The following is a 16,320-nucleotide window of genomic DNA, read 5'->3' as shown; positions in this document are numbered from 1 at the left end:
AAAAGTACTTCCTTTTGTTTGTTTCTGAGCCACCTGCCAGTTTCATTTGGTTTTCCTTAGTCCTTGCACTGTGAAAAACATTCAGTAATCTTTCTCCCTTCATTTTTTGTGCCTCTTATGACTTCACAGATGCTTATGCTACCAGCACTTGCTCTTCTTTTTCCTGGTTGAAAAATTCTCATATGTAGTTGCTCCTTGCAAGGACATTGGCAGGGCTTGTTGAAATCATGAAACACCCTTTGTAGTTCTACTAAAACCTTTTTGAATTGAAAGAGCAGGCCTGCACACAATATTTGAGCTGTACCTGCCTTCTAGATGTGTACAGTTATATTATGATGCTTTCTGGTTTTTATTCTGGTCTTTTACTAATAATTAGTAAGTCTGTTTCCTTTCTTGACTGCTCATTAGCAATGAGCTGATGATTGCACAGGGCTACCTGTTACAACCCCAGGTTATTTTGTGAGAAGTAACAGCCAGTCCAGAGTCCATCAGCCTAGTCGTTTTCCATGCTGTATTCAAAACTGTAGAGATAATTGAGATTTGTTTGTTTTGCTGAGGATGTGGAAACAAGAGGAAACTGCTGGCTGTCTCTTGCTTGTATAACTGGGTACTTGAGGCATATTCAGCAGTCCGTAGGAACCTCTTCTAATGTAGTTGTTTACAATCTCCCTCGCAACTCTGGTGCAATATCTGTCTTGAAGTTCTTCACTGAAGTTGTCTGTCAGTTGAAAATCGTAGCCAGGTCTTTCACCCTGTGTTGACTTATCAGCAACAACAAGATTTATGTTTGCGTTCCAGTTCATAGATGCTTCTAGATTGTGCTGGCTGCCAAAGGACAAAGTATTTTGATATGAAACTTATGTTATACAGACCTTGGTATTTTGCTATATGCTTAGCTAAATCAGTATCTTAAATACATCATGTGTTAGGTTCTGTAAGAAGTAAAATAGGGTAAAGTGAGCTAAAAGTATTATGGCAAACATTAATCTTTTGAAGGAGAATTTCCGCTCATAAAAATGTCAGGACTGCATTATTTTTATTGCATGCTCTAAAGCACTGCTTGTGTCTTCTTTTTTTTTGCTGTTTTGTTCGTAATAGAAACTACAGAATAGCAACTATAATAGAAATATTCTATAGATCAGAGCAAAATTGATGACTTGAATAAATCTAAACTTTCTGCAGATGACTACATAATGTGGCTACTTTTGTTTTTGTTGAACAACCAGTGAAGGGCTTCCCAGAACTGTTTTCAGAATGCCACTCTGCTTGGACTTGCTTCTTTTCTGTAGAAGGCCAAAGCAAGCTTCCTCAGTAGCATGAGCTTTGTACAGTACTTCAATTGCTTTACACCTTTTCCAACACAAGATGGCAATGATTGGCCTTTGTGGGAGTGGGAAGGATTAGCGTGGCAGCAGAGCTGGTGCCAAGCCTTCCTCCCTGGTTACTATTTCTTGTTTATTGATGCATGCACATAGCATACGCAGTGGGCATTTGTTGCTTGGATAATAGCTTTTTTTCCTCTGGGGGAAGATGCCTAGCCTTGTCCCTCTTGTTTTCCACACTCTGATATTTTTTGTTTTGTTTTGTTTTTCTTTTATATATGAAGATTACAATTTATAAAGATTGTAAGGGATGATAATTTTTTCTCAGATATATAATTCTCGTTAGCAAATGTATGGCAAGCTTTAGTTTAATAAGCTTTGTTACTAAATAACTGTTAAAATCTGAATACTTTAATCATTTTGGAAAGGAAATAGGATCTTCCAGTATTTTATCCTAAATCTGAGCTACAATTGCAGTAGCATTTAAAACACGCTAGGTGGTGCACGTGTACATTGTATTCTTAAAGCGGATCCTACTTTCAGGCCACCAACAGGAGCTTTGCCATTTACTTCACTGGAGACAAAATACTTTACTGAGACTAAGAAAATATGCACATGATCTATCTTCCCTTATTTCCTTTCCTTTATTCCTTTCAAACAGATAAAATAAAATGCAAAGGTATTGTTTATGGAAAAAAATATTTCTGTACAGGATAATCACACAGAAGGACAGTACTCATAAAGCATCTTTCCTAGGCCAGCATGCTATTCATTCAGTGTCATGTTTCCTCACAAGCTAAAAAGCACAGAAAGAAAACACAGAACTTCACTAAATTATATGTAAAACCATGTGCGTTTCCGTGGGGTGAGTCACTGGCAGAAAGTGGGAAGAAGCTTGCAGAATGCCTGTGGAAATTGGATCCAGAAATTACTAGGTATGAATGTGAAGGGGTCAGCCTCTGAGTTCATTTGTCAGTAATATTGACACCTGTACAGGTGTTCTGGGCTAGCTGAGACTTCATTCTGCACAAAAGCCTTTTGAAACTTGTAAGCAGTGAGCCCTCACATGAAGAAATGAGAGTCCTTAGCTTAGGGCAATTTGTTTAAATTCTGTTATACATTTGTAATGTGGAAAATATAACAATTTGTAGAACTTTATTTTTTTTGTAGAGTAGAGCATACAAAAACTAATAAACCAGTGTTGTAGTAAAATACTTTCAAGTTTGACATCTAAAACCATTGCTTAGTAGTTCACACACAAAATCCTTAACATACTACTTCTTGTGTTGAATCCATTACAGTTGAGTGCAAACCTTGCAATTGTGCTGTGCTGCACTCTATTTTGCAAACTGTCTTTGAGCATGAATGATTTAATATCACATACATAATATGCTGTAATTCAGTTAGCTAACAGAAGTTCAGGTTAGTACTTTCAAATTGCTGACTCAGGATCTGGGATTTCTGTGATGTATTTGGCTAAGCTGAGTGGGCTCTGTTATGTCTGTTGTATGCAGCAAACTGATTTAGATCCAAGTGAATCTCCTTTTATGATTATTCATTTATGTGAAGTTGAGGATAAAGTCTATGAGCAGTACTTTGCAGATAATGACTTGCTCTGTGGTTGTTGCTTTTTTTTTGTTTTTTGTTTTTTGTTTTTTCTCCTTTCATTGCTCTTAGCCACAGAATAAAAATGCTATGTGAAAGTAATCCTATGTTGTGGTCATTACTGTAGCCTAATTAAATTTCAGTCCTTTGAGATGACTGTCAACAGTATTTTGATTTTACCTCTGTCCTATGTGACATTGTTGATTACATATGCTCATGACTTAGCATTGACTTGGCTTTCTAAAGCCTTTGCTCCTCTTTTCTTTGCTGTTATGGGCTTCCCCTTTTTTAAAAGGTTAAAAGTTTCATAGGGGAAAAAGCTCAGCTATAGGAAGAAAGTTCTTCTCTCAAACAGGCATATATCAGATAGTTTCCCCGAGAAACCAAAGGCAGACAAAACAGCTCAAAAGGCAGCTGTTAGTAGTCTTTAAATCAATGTTTAAGGTGCTTGTTGAGAAGCAACATGGTTTTCAGTGTTTACAAAAGAGAGGAATAAAAGGTATAATTTTGAAGATATTTAGTTAGAGCCCAGATGTTATCCCTACTGCACAAGGAATTCTCAAAGAAAGGCATAGAAAAAAGGAAAGCATCCTAGGAAATCCAAATGGAGGAGTTATTTTTTAAGAATCTTCAGAATTACAGTTTTGTGCTCTTGTTTTTTTCCATGATGCCTAACGATTGTTTGAGAAGCTACTGCAGTAAAAATGCATTCACTTCGTAGTTGTGAGGCGTTTCACAGAAAGGCAGCATTTCTTCTTTTGCTCCATTCAGCTGGTCATAGCAGTGTTCCTGAGGAGCGTGTAGTTACAGTCTGATCCTGAGCTGACAAGCTTGCACCAGGAGGTGTTGTGGCCTTCTATTCAAACAAAGTCAGAGTGGCCATTCCTCCCTGGGAATCATCAAACACGTCTTCAGGCTCCTAATAAGCATGTGCGGGGTAGCTGCTGTCTTCACAGTCCCCTACCAGCAGCTCCCACCAGGATGCTAGTATGGCCTGCATCTTTTCAGAGGCTGATTGTCACTTCGAACACGTTCATTTCTGCCCACATCTCAATCAGTCAAATAAAGTGCTTGTGTGGGCCATATGTGTCTAATGACTTCAAGATTTACTGGCGGCAGCCCCGTGCAGGTGGCAGTGTGACTCCCGGGCTCCTTGTGAGCTCTGTAGAGGACTTGGAGCTCCATGATGCAGAAAGTCGGGGGCAACACACTTGGAATCAGTCGGTGCATTCGTGTCTTCCAGTTGCCCTCCTTTGAACAAGAGCGAGTCAACAACATGAGACTAAAATACATCCTGTTAATTTAGTAGATTTGCCAACTTGCAGTTACTAGGATAGAATGTAATTAAACTGTTTTTCACATGATTATTGAGTTTAATTCCATGTAAAGAGTTTATGAAATGAACCTAAGTGTGCTTTGGTATGAAAGACCCTGGCTGAATGTTTTATTTTCTTTAAGTTCTGCGGCAGCTGCATGAAACTGATGAATTAGAACCAGAAGAATGTGTAGGATGGTCTCTGTCAAAGTGCAGATAAGGTAGTTCCTGCTTTGTATCATGGCAGAAAGTGCTTTAAAAGCTGCATCTTCTCAGAGAGGGAAGTAATCCTCAAGGGAGAACATCCATCACGTGTAAACCTCCTGTGATGGAGTGATGGTTTACTTAACTTAAGAATCCCAGATGACCAAAGTGCCTCTGCTACAATTCCTTAAAGTTATTGATGAAGAGTTAGGCACTGGTGTCCAGGTTCCGAAACGGATGCTTACAAAGTTCAGCGCATTTGTCACTGACGAAGCGAAGTCTATCACTTAAAGTTGATGTTGAAAAATGATGATAAACTGCTGTATGAGTAATGACGTATTTAATCCCTGTTAATCTAGACCTAGATCCACATTTTTGGTAATCAACGGCCATTCTTTCCTATGCCAAATTTATTTATTTTTTCCTAAAATGCCCTTAATGATGCAAGGATCAAAATATTTAATTGTACACTATTTTCTTTTCAGTACTGGTTGTTTGAGGGTTGCTATTAATCAAGTCTTGAGTAAGTACTTATTGTGTAGAGATTGCTACTTGTGGAAATGCAAAATGTTAAACTGACTGGTATAGGTATTTGCTTAGAACTAGTATGGAACTGTGGAGTGTTCACTTCAGAACCTCAAGAAATCAGTGAAATGGGTGCTATGCATTTTTAATACTGTAATGGATTCTACTTTGCTTCTAATGTAGAACTGTATACAAATCAATTAATATTTTCAGTTAGGAATGATAATAAACTAAGAAAATCATAGCAGAACAATCTGTTCTTCCTCAGAACATGATGACAAACTTCATTTTTGATGGTCAGAAACTTTATTATTGTGATCTAAAAACTTATCACAATCTAATTTTCTGACAGAGTTTCACATAAATATTCCTGATAGCATATTAGATCATTATTTAACTAACTACTGAGTACATTTTACTTTGGGTGGAGAACCAGTGTGTATCAGTTATTTATACTGTTAGTCTCCTTACACTTTCATAGCTCCAAGGGGATGGTAGCCTTTATGTAAGTAATTTACTGTATCATAGCTGTATGTATCTTTTCTGCATCAGTTAGAAAAAAGTAAATTATTTTACAACACTACATAAATCATTGGGTAGTATTTCTGGTTTGCCTTTACCTTACACTTTTTGCCATTTCCACCCAAAATAATGAATAACATCATGTTCTGATACATGCTAGGTTAATTTTCTTGATTTTGAAATGAAAACTGTGTCTGTAAGTCTGATTCAAGAGGTGAGTCTGGTTTATGAGGTTTCCTTGTCATTCTGCTGCTAAGCTCCTTCTAGCTGTCCAGTAGGCAGCAAAACTAGAATTTGTTGAAAGATTGAGTTATTAGAACAGTTTTAATTAAAAATATGTGGTAGAGACAGAGGACTGGAAGGAGCCCAAGTCCTACCTTGCTACTGCAGACATCATGACTCTCATAAACTCGATTATTAATCTTTATTAAGCTGCATTTGTACGTTAAGCTAACTGTAATGGCAGTAAAGAAATGTATACTAGTCTGTGACCTCACATTTTGCAGTGGTAATATTTAGTTTCTTTTCTGTAGACAAGAGGGACTTGTGTAATAACCTGTAGAAACATCTTGTATAAAGTCAGAAGTCTGCGTAGTTGTCACTTCTGCTTCAGGCACGTACCTCTGCTCTATGTTCCTGCCCTGCCAGGGACAGAAAGACTTCGTGCTTACCAGTCTGAAGAGCCCTGGGGACAGCTCCAAGAAATACAGTGAGCTTCTGTTCTGTTTGGCTGAGGAGCAGGGAAATGTGTTGTCGAAGCCATTTCATTAAGCTGCAAAGGTCCCACTTGTGAATCTGGGGCAGCTATAGGTCAAGGCATTGATTGATTGGTAACCTACAGTTTCACCAGCACAATGCACAATTCCCATTTCTGGTGCTAAAAAGCGTTATTAGTAATGCTAAATTAACGTGGCAAAGCTCAATACCTTATAAAAACAGCTGAAGTGTTTTCAGATTAGGTTATCTTCTGCTGCTGCCTGGTTCTCTTTAGTCTGAAATAAAAGTGGTAAATGATAGCTTTGCTCAGATAAAATATGTAGGGGGAATATGATATTAATACTTGCAACAGAAGCAACTTCAGTGATGGCAGGTTTGATTTTTACTTTTATTTTTTCTGTCTAAAATGACAAGATTAAAATTTTATTAGGTTCCTAGAACAGGCTAAATTTACGATCTAATTGATCTTTTCCTGCTTTAGAGGCAGATCCACCTGTAAATAGGGAAAAGAGGAATTTTCACTCTGTATGTATTTGTAAGAAACGGTTTCTCTGTTTTCTCCTGTTAATGCCATGCTGAAGAAAATTTTTCAACCAGGTCAGTTACAGATGAAGTCAGATCTGTGAAAATGAGATTGGAGATCTTAATAGAGGTATTGGAAGATTATGACTGGTGACTTCTCTGGTTCTAGTATTTAAAATAAATATTTCTGAGAGGACGCTGAAATACTGTATTTTGTGATGAAAATATCTCACCTGATTCACTTCAGTAGAGTATGTGTCTGTCCTCATCGTTGTCTTTCTGGGACTGATAACCAGAGTACACTGATTCTAGATGTCATGCGGATTAAAATGCCAGTTGGCTCAGGGTGGCAAAGGGATTTAAGGCGGCAAGTAGAAGGGTTGTAACTAACTCTGAATATAATGGTGGATGTATGTCTGAGAAGGGAAGCCTGATCCATAAATGTATTTACAAAGCTTAGTATCAGAATTGTCCTGTTCCAGAGAGCATACTTTAAAATCAGAATTTATAGAAAGAATTCAATTGATCTGGCTGTAAATTCAACTCTTACCACAGATTGCAGTAGGTATAAGAAACACAGTCATAGTGAATGCAAGCATCAGTTAGCATCTTCATTCAAAGTGCTAGTAACTGAAGGGTATGCTAGCTGTTTTCTGCAAGCTTGCGTTTTAAAGGCTATTTCTAATGATTCAGGGATTGTCTACGTGAACTATTATAAATTCCATTTAAACTTTGCCGAGTTCTGCAGAGCTTTTATTACACTAATGAGCTAATTGTTTAAGAATCATTCACGTGATTCATCCTCCTGTTCAGCCTTTTAAAAAAAAAAAAAAAAAAAAAAAAAGTAGATGCTGAAACTCTCTTGACAAACCAATATTTATAACGGTTTGACAGCAGGATGAGGAACAGCGTTTGTCTTTGTAACAGCTTAAAGAAAAGGCCTTTCCAGCACCCAGCCATGCAGTTACAATCTTGACCTCTTTCTTATGCTGGGAACATACATAGAGCAGACAAGCAGCACCTCCCGTGTGTTTTCTTGACCCTTTGACTGTCCATTCACTTCCCATCTGTTTTGCAGCCTTAAAGGAACAGAGGGGGCCCTCTACTTATAAATCTGTCTTTGCAGCTGATAAATGATGTTCTGTCTCTTTAAGGGCAGCCTGGGTGGTTTTGCCTTTTTTTCCCCTCTTAAAATTTTAGCTTTCCTCTTGTCCTTAACCAGAGGGAAATATGGTATGCGATCAAGAGGAAACTGGCAAAAAGTGCAATGGGTGGTTTCAAAGGATTTTCTAAATTTCAGCAGGACATGACCCTGCCCCGATCAGTGAATTACGGGAGCTGTTAGGCTGCGGTGGGGTGAGACAAGAGAAAGCGTGTTGGTGCAGGTCTGGGGACTGTGGGTGGAAAGCCTGCTCCTTCGGATATTACTTGGAGTGCCTTTTAGCACGCTGCCTCTCACTGTTTCGACAAGAGGTCTGGCTTTTGCGTGGCCTTTAGAAAGTTCAGGAATGTGGTGCAAATGGCTGAACTTCAAGGAGATTTTTTTTTTCAGTTCTCCACCTGGATGGTTGTAGGGGGTTGAGTACAAGTATGGGGTCTATGTCTTAGGTAGCCCTAAGCAAAAATTCAGCTGTCAATAGGAAACCATGGAGCAGCATTTCCAGCTTTTAATAGCGTGCTTCTGGGCATCCTGGTGAAATCTGACTACAGACTGGGCTTTTCTTTTTGCTAGAGGAAAGATGAGGCATTCACAGCAATAAATTCAACATTTTTGCCACTGTGGTTAATTAACTGTAACACACAAGTATCACAGCAAGCAGTGACAATGGTTATAGGCAATGAAGGGATGACGAAAGGCAGATTAAAAAAAAAAAAAAAGAAAAAGAAAAGGCAGAGAAGCAAGGCTAAAACCAAAGTAAAATCCAGAGCAAAAGGAAGAACCATGAGCTAACAGATACAGAAGCAGTGTAAGTGATAGTCAGAAGTAGAAATCACTTTAATGTATAACAGGAGGATTTATAATGAACTATTAACAAATTTTATCATGCCTTTTCTTGCTATTTGCGTCATTGAAATGCAGAATAAAGATGCATCTCTGTCCTGAAAGAGTTTTCAATTTTTCTTGATGGTGCAACTGAAAATCAGTGTCATATGGGCAGACTTGTAAACAGGGGAAAGGGAAGCGTTTTGACTTGTCTTACATAACAAAATCCTTGTGCACTTTTCTCCAAGTTGTGGTACAGAGAGCCATGGTTATCTTTAAAATTCTGTGCTAAATCCATTGCTTACTTACATATAAGTATGATTGATTTGAATGCCAATAAATTCATTTATATTTAGAATCATAAGCAAGAGCAATTTTGTGAAGAGAGTTCACATCTTCTGTAAAACCAATTAACGCAGCTGAAAAATATCTAGAAACCTTTTTTCTTGCTACTTACAGTATTGTTGAAATAAGTAATAAGCTTCACTTTTTCAATTTGTTTAACAATATTCCTAAGATTATTTGGCCTTACTTCAGGAGTTTTGTTTGATAGGTTTGATATTTTAGTTTCACTTTAGCAGTGATTCTTTAGCCTCTATACTATTAGTTGGTAGATGATCTTAGTTAAAATGGCCTGCAAGCAGCCCTTGTGAGAATGAATATCTGAGGGAGTTTTCTTCTGAACAGCTTATGATGTTAAAAGCAAACTTTATCTGTGGCTGTGGGGTTTTTTTGGTGTGTTCAAAGCGTATCCAAATCCTAATTACAGATCAATTAGTCTGGGTTTGGGCCTTTTAGATCTAGTATCACAGGATTAATGAAAAGAAAATGAGTAGGTAGCAATATCATTTCTTACGGAGATAAGGATATGAATGGAGATAAGGTGCATGAATGAGGATCTCAAGATACCCGAATAAAGAATTTCCTCATTCTGTCAGTGAAGTTTTATGGGATATGGAAGGAGGATTATGGGAATATTCATGACCAGATCAAGAGGCATAATGAGCTGATGTATGAACAGCTTATCTTTTAGGTAAACACGGGGTAAATGGGAAATAGAATAGCCATTCATTGCCCCTAGGCCTGTGAATTTTCCTGTTCTGAAGATGGAGAATAGAGTTCAGTTACATTTACTCTTCATTGGTACCATTTGATTTTTTTATCACTGTTATGTATTTGTAACTTCAGTTCTGCCTTAAAACTGTCAGACACTGCTCTTTCTAGAAGCTATAACATTAAGCAATAGTGTGTATTTAAACTTCTGAAATACCATATAATAAGAGTGCAGTACTTCAAAGGCTTCTGCGATACTTCAGCATGGCATAACAGTACTGGGCTAGTTTAACATGCTACAGAAATCATTTGCTAGCAAACTGAATGCTTTTAATCCAAGATTTACTTCTACATGGAAAAACACACAACCATAATATATAGGAAGGGCAACGGGTCACTTAGGCTGTCTCATAATTACCTTTTGTATTAAGTAGTAAGTGTTCTTATCTGAAACCCAAGTGATGTTCGGGGTTTGACATGTTACTACGTACTTCTAAATTAAAGCACTTTTTTTGAGGAAGTTTTCAATCAGTATTTTGGTAAAGCTGTCAATGATAACCCTGCAAATCTGGGTACACAGATTCTGTATTTCACAGTGAAGAGAACTGCATCCAAAAACTTCCTCAACTAAAGGCAGGTAAAATCTGACTCTTGAACTGCAACAATACGTTTCTGTGGCAAATGCAGTGTCACAAAGTGCTGGGGAACCTACTGGCATCTATCCCAGAACTGCAGCCCCTGCACTTGTACTCTTCAGAAAAGTTCTGCCAAGCATTTACATTTACTGGTTTATTAAGATGTGTGTAGTGTCAGTGTGTAACTCTGCAGTTCCTCTATTTAAAAGGTAAGCTGATTTAACATACTGCTTCTCTATGCTACAGAACGGACTTGTGGGGTAAATCTTACAGGTTGGCTGGTATCTGCTGCTGCAGGAGGCTTTCCTACTGCTAGGAATGCAAGGCATAGCATGAGTAATTGCAGCTATTTGGCAGTCATTGTAACTGTTCTTTCTTAAGAATAGCTAGCGTGTTTTTTCAAAGTATTAAATTACCCCAAGACCTCATAATTATTACAGTTAAGCAATCATTTCAATTCAGTCCAAGTATAAAAACTAATAAAGTTCTCATAATATGGAGGCAATTTTAGTGTGTCTGTTCTCTAAGCAAACACAGCTGATTCAGTACATTCTGGTGGAATAAATATTTGCTATCCTGTTATTTTAATATGCCCTAATCAGAAAATTAGAATAGCTTTTGTTGGCACAAACCTTTTCTTTTTTTAAGGGTGAAATAATAATTACAGACTTTTGCTGATGCTATTAATTTTCAATACTTGAATATTTCATTAGCGAGGAGTTGAGAAGGGAAAATATTTGCATTTAATACTGCTAAATCTGCCTGCTTTCACTGAGCCTAATGGCTTGATCAATAGGAAAAGTATATTTGGGGAAAAATGTACCAATTTATAGTTACTGTATAAATAATATTTGGGGGAAAATGTACCAATTTATAGTTACTGTATAAATATATACATTCACTCCAGATTGTGCTCTTAATAGCTTTGTTTTTGAAGAGACCTTCTGGGCAGTGAGATTGAATCTCCAGATATCACTGGCAACTGCTGTTCATTTTGGAGAAAGAGATACAGGGTTAACAATTCCCAAAAATGTGTTGACTCTCTCCAAGATAATAAGACACTTTTTTCAAACATTAATTTTGTAAACATACGCAGCATCAATATTAGAAGCTGTGCTAAGCAGCTGCCTAATATATGCCAAAGTATTGTTTTTGTTACACGAGAGGTTTATATACTGACACACCAAAAAGATCAAACTGCGTTTTTCTGACTTAAAGATAGCAAACAAACACTTCAGACTTAGTGAGAAGTAGTGATTTTGTGATTTTTTTTTTATTTTTTTTTCCATTGGCAGCATTCAAAAGTTCTTTCTGCTGAACTGGTTCACAACTTTTTCTGCTAAAAATAAAAATAAAAAATCGGCTACTGCTGTTCTGTAACTTCCAAAAATACAGCTTTCACCCCTTAAACTGACTGTAATCTTAATTTAATATCAAAGTACATTAAAAAATGAAGGCAGCTGAAACTAGAGAAAGTTCTTTGGTGTTTTCTTTAGGACCCAGAGCGTGATTCATGCTCCCTGTGCCTCTGTGTTGGTAGATAAGCACTACTGGGGAAGGGGACACTGAAGTGTTGAAAGTATAAGTGATTTGCCTTTCATCACCTAAAAATTGCATGATAAAGATGTAAGTTAGAGATTTCTTCATTCCCATACAGGCTATTTTACATATTTTATTAAATGCTAACTAAAATCCTGTACTTCTGCTAGAACAGGACTACATGATTTTGTTGAGTTTGGGTATCAGTACTGCTCTAAAATTGTTTTTATAATTATCTGTGGGATTGGCAATTTATTACTAGATGAACTTCTATTTCCCTTGGCTACATTCTTATATTCCTGTTTGAGGTCCTACTTCTTTCTCCCATAATGCTTATGTATCCCCATTTAAGGATAATAAGTGTACTTTTCATTCTGTTTTGCTGTTATTTCAGCTCAGCAAAGCAAGTTTATAACATATGGTATTGGCAAAGAGAAGAAAACATTAATAGAAGATAGACTTTAAAAAAAAAAAAAAAAAGAAAAGAAAACAAAAATCAAACCTTGTATTTCATGCAACATACAGGTTTAATCCAACAGTATTTTGTGTCTTGGGATGTGGAGGAAAGGGGAAAGACTGGACATTTTTACATGTATATTCTCATTGGACTTAGTTTTGTCTGTCCCCGCTCATTTTTCTGAAGTGTGTTTTTTTTCATGGTTATAATCACACACAGAAGGAGCTTCAATGAGGATGTGGTGAGAGAGAAGGAGGAAATCTTGCAGGCTTTAGATTCCAGCTAGGTTCTAAACCTTGCTTCATAAGCTGTTTAACAAATCAAATAGGCTATATGATGACAAGCATTGTGTGGAATTCAGAAAAGAGTGGAAAAATGCCTAAAATCCTGTATTTTTCCCAGTGTTACCTTTTTATTTGTAGTAGTTGCTTGCAGTGATGTTCTAGTCTTGTGTTTTATTGGTTTGGTTTTGTTTTTAAGAAACAAGCTCCCATCTTTAGCATTTGTATAAAATAAGGTTCTGCCCACATCCATCTGGTTACTACTGATATGCAAGGAAATGAAGTGTAAACATTAAACATTTTTAATGTTGTATATGCCCTTTTGTATAGGGGTATTGAATGCTGTTGTTTGGTGGTTCCCTGAAATTCTGCCTGCTGAAAGGTCACTTGTTTTTAACTCTTTTTAGAATGATTTGTGTTGTTTGTGACACTTGTTGTGGATAATAAGGATATTTGATTAAAAGAGAGGTGGGTTAGTGGACATTAGTTAAAGGGTAACAATTCTCTACAGGTACCAGGTGTACGGTAGTTCTGCTGTGCATGACATAATGAAAGTTTCAGATTTTTGAAATACAACAATATGGGATTTCTTTGTTAAATTATGGAATTATTAGCATGATAATCATTAAATGTATTTGTAGAAGTTCTTTGTTCAAAGGGATCAGTTTCATTTCTTCTGATGTGGAAAAATGTAAGTAGCTGGATATTTAAATGACAATCTTTTTTATTTCTTCAGAAAAAGTTCGGGAAATTCAGGAAAAACTTGAAGCTTTCATAGAAGCCCTCCATCAAGAAAAATAGATTTTAGACGAACAATCGTTCAGACAGGTAATCACGTTTAGATCATGAAAGAATCATTATAATTTCTCATTGCTCAATATAAAGCAATTATTCATGTCTCTTAGATACATGTTTTCATAAAGACATTGTGAAAATTCCTTTTATTTTATTCCATTGCATGGCCACTGCTGCTTCCTGCTTCTAATCTGCAAAACTATAGTTTCAGCTTTTACACTACAAGTGAAAGTGAAACTTTATAGAAATACAATTAATGGCTAGATATTGTGAAACACTTGAAGCCATTTGATTACTCTTGGTTTGTTATTTTTGTCCATGTTAAGAGGACGAGTCTGTAACTAGCTGGAATGAAAATTAAGGAAGCAATTTTCTTTTCTGTAAAGCATTTTGAAATCTTTTCTCTATAGGCACTGTATATATAGCAAGCAAAAATAATATACATTCAGGTCACTTACAAACATTATTCTTCAGTATTAATTGTCAGAATCAGAAGCCTATGTTCTGTGATATATTTGCATGCATTTTAAAATAATGTCCTTTCTGTTTCAGAAGCAACTTTACACAAGAATGCAGCCTTTTCCAGGATACCTTGCACAAAGAAGACTGAATAAAAATGGCTTTTGTGTCCCATTATGTTTCCTATCTTTTGGGGAGCATCCTGAAATGTTGGAGGAGAAAGAAAATAATGTCTTATGGGATTGAGAAGTTCAATTAAAACCTACCTGCTTTTTTAATTTTTGAAGCTAAATGTATACAGCAGAAGAATATGACTTGTGTCTCAGTGAGATAGCCTGAGAGCTTGCTGAAGTTGTACATTTAAGGTGTTTTTTTTTCCTGATAGGAAAAAAGGCTTTTGTTTTTGGCATCTGTCTTGTACAGTGGAGCTGGATCAGATTGATAAAGTGATTTTATCTGTTGTTTTTTTGCCTGCAAACGATCCTGAAAGTTTGACGTAAAGTTTAGTATTTGTATGTACATTAAACCACCCTTCCAAGTTATGCCACTTCTATTTGTTAAGCTGTGTGTTGAAACCGTCTCTGATCACTCTGGTACAGAATTTAAAGCATGGCATTGAGATCTTGAGAGGAAGTTGTGGATTTTGTTAAAATCCTAAACTCCTGAGAGATGTCATCCAAGGAATTCTTCTAGTGCTTTCAAGTGAAAGTACTGACTGCTATTCACTGACACCTTAAAAGGTTTGGCTCAGGAAATAATGTCAACAGCTGTTCCTTTCACGATTCTTTCCTAATACATGTTGTTACTCTGAATCATAGCCGATTACATTTCATTTATGGTATTGCACAGACTTTGATTTCCTTTTTAACTCCTCTCTTCCCCATAGGTACAAAGTAAATTGATTACATGGAAAATGTAGAAAAATACTCTGTACAATTCCAACTTGTCCAACCTCCTTAACTCAAAAAGCAAAAATATAATTAATTTCCTTTTTGTAATAGCTACTGTAAGACCAAAGTCACTTCTATATTGAATTTAAACAAAAGGTCCTTCCATACCCACTTGGTTTCTATCATTCAATACAGTAAAATAATCAGTAAATATAGTATTTTTTTTACTGTTTTAGTTTTGCCATAGAAATGTCACTTCTGACAAATTTAAGCATGATTTAGGCTCTGTCTCATAGGTGCCTGGTGATTAATCACCACAGTATTTTTCTGCCCACACTTTGCAACAAATGATCTGGACACACTTCTGATTGCTTCTGTGAAAGAAGATATCAGGCTTATTAGGCTTACAACAATTTGTTTTGCAGTTGTCTGATTATGGAGGTTGAAAAAATTGACATAGCTTTATTTCCTTCTCTTGAAAAGGCTATTGATTTTGAACTTTTGGCAATTAAAAGAGAGGATTCCAAACATTTTATGATGGATACTTTTTCTGTTTGGTCTCACTGAAAAACGGAGATCTTTGGTAAAATTTTCCCTAAACATTCGGAAAATAAAGTATTTAGTCCCTTGTACAAAAAGTTAATATAGAGCTATTCATAAAATGTTGTTGAAAGGTTAAATATTTTGAGGAGATCTAACTATGTTTGGGGACTTTTTGTTTGTTTTTGTTTAAAACTGCTTTCTGAAAATTAGTTTTTAAGGATTGAAACAATGAAGAAAAAGCTTGTATCATCATCATTTTCTGACAATAACTTTAGAAATGTATGCTTGGACAATTGTGAAGACAGAAGAGAGATTCCATAGGCTGTATAGCAAGCGAAATAAGTCTGTACTTGTGTTAAATTCCTCTTTGTATTAAAAAAAAAAAAAAGAAAACAACACAACAACAACAAAAGTTTTGCATTACTTCAAGAGATCACTGTTTAAAACTTCTGTGTAATGTAAATGTTGCGAAATTTTGCATCCAGTGGTCCAGCCTTCATCTCTTTCAGTGTGATGTTCCTATAGTTTTAGTTCTGACTTCTCTGTGCTGCTCATCTAAGACTTAGCATGATGTATTCCATGAAAAATAGGTATTTATTGAATAAAAATGTAACCGAAGGAAAAATAAAATGTGGGTTTTGAACACAGTGCTATTGCACCTAACAAGAAGTCACTTTGGCCTTCTTTTTCTTTTTTGTTAAACTGTGAAAATATATGCTGGAAGTTAAACATAGTTAATGGGAAAACGGGTTTGAGAAATACAGACTACTTAGTTTACCAACCCATGCATGAATTCAGGAATTATATCTGCTTTTTTTTCAGATGAAGAAGAATACTACAAAATCAATTGCAAAAATACTGTAAAAGTCTGATGTGGAAGGTGCTGTGAATTTGCTCCACAAAGCTTAAATTGCAGACATGCATATCAGGAGCAGTAAATAATTATAAGTCT

At 36.2% G+C, this 16,320-nt stretch overlaps 1 protein-coding gene across 4 annotated transcripts in view; it reads left to right on the top strand.

Moving 5' to 3' along the window:
* The window catches only part of OPA1 (OPA1 mitochondrial dynamin like GTPase), a 52,332-nt gene extending 36,571 nt beyond the window's left edge, over window positions 1-15,761 (top strand). For all 4 annotated transcript variants that reach the window (XM_082766726.1, XM_082766724.1, XM_082766725.1 and 1 more), the window contains 2 exons: window positions 13,418-13,509; window positions 14,029-15,761. In XM_082766726.1, the coding sequence (XP_082622852.1) occupies window positions 13,418-13,482 (65 nt within the window). In that variant the 3' untranslated portion in view covers window positions 13,483-13,509; window positions 14,029-15,761. The remainder of the gene's footprint in view (window positions 1-13,417; window positions 13,510-14,028) is intronic.
* Window positions 15,762-16,320: the final 559 nt, after the last annotated feature.

This window comes from Aythya marila (assembly GCF_965140915.1).
Source record: "Aythya marila genome assembly, chromosome: 9".
NCBI lineage: Eukaryota > Metazoa > Chordata > Aves > Anseriformes > Anatidae > Aythya > Aythya marila.
Note: the sequence above shows the minus strand (reverse complement) of the source record. Positions and strands in the feature narration are given on the sequence as shown.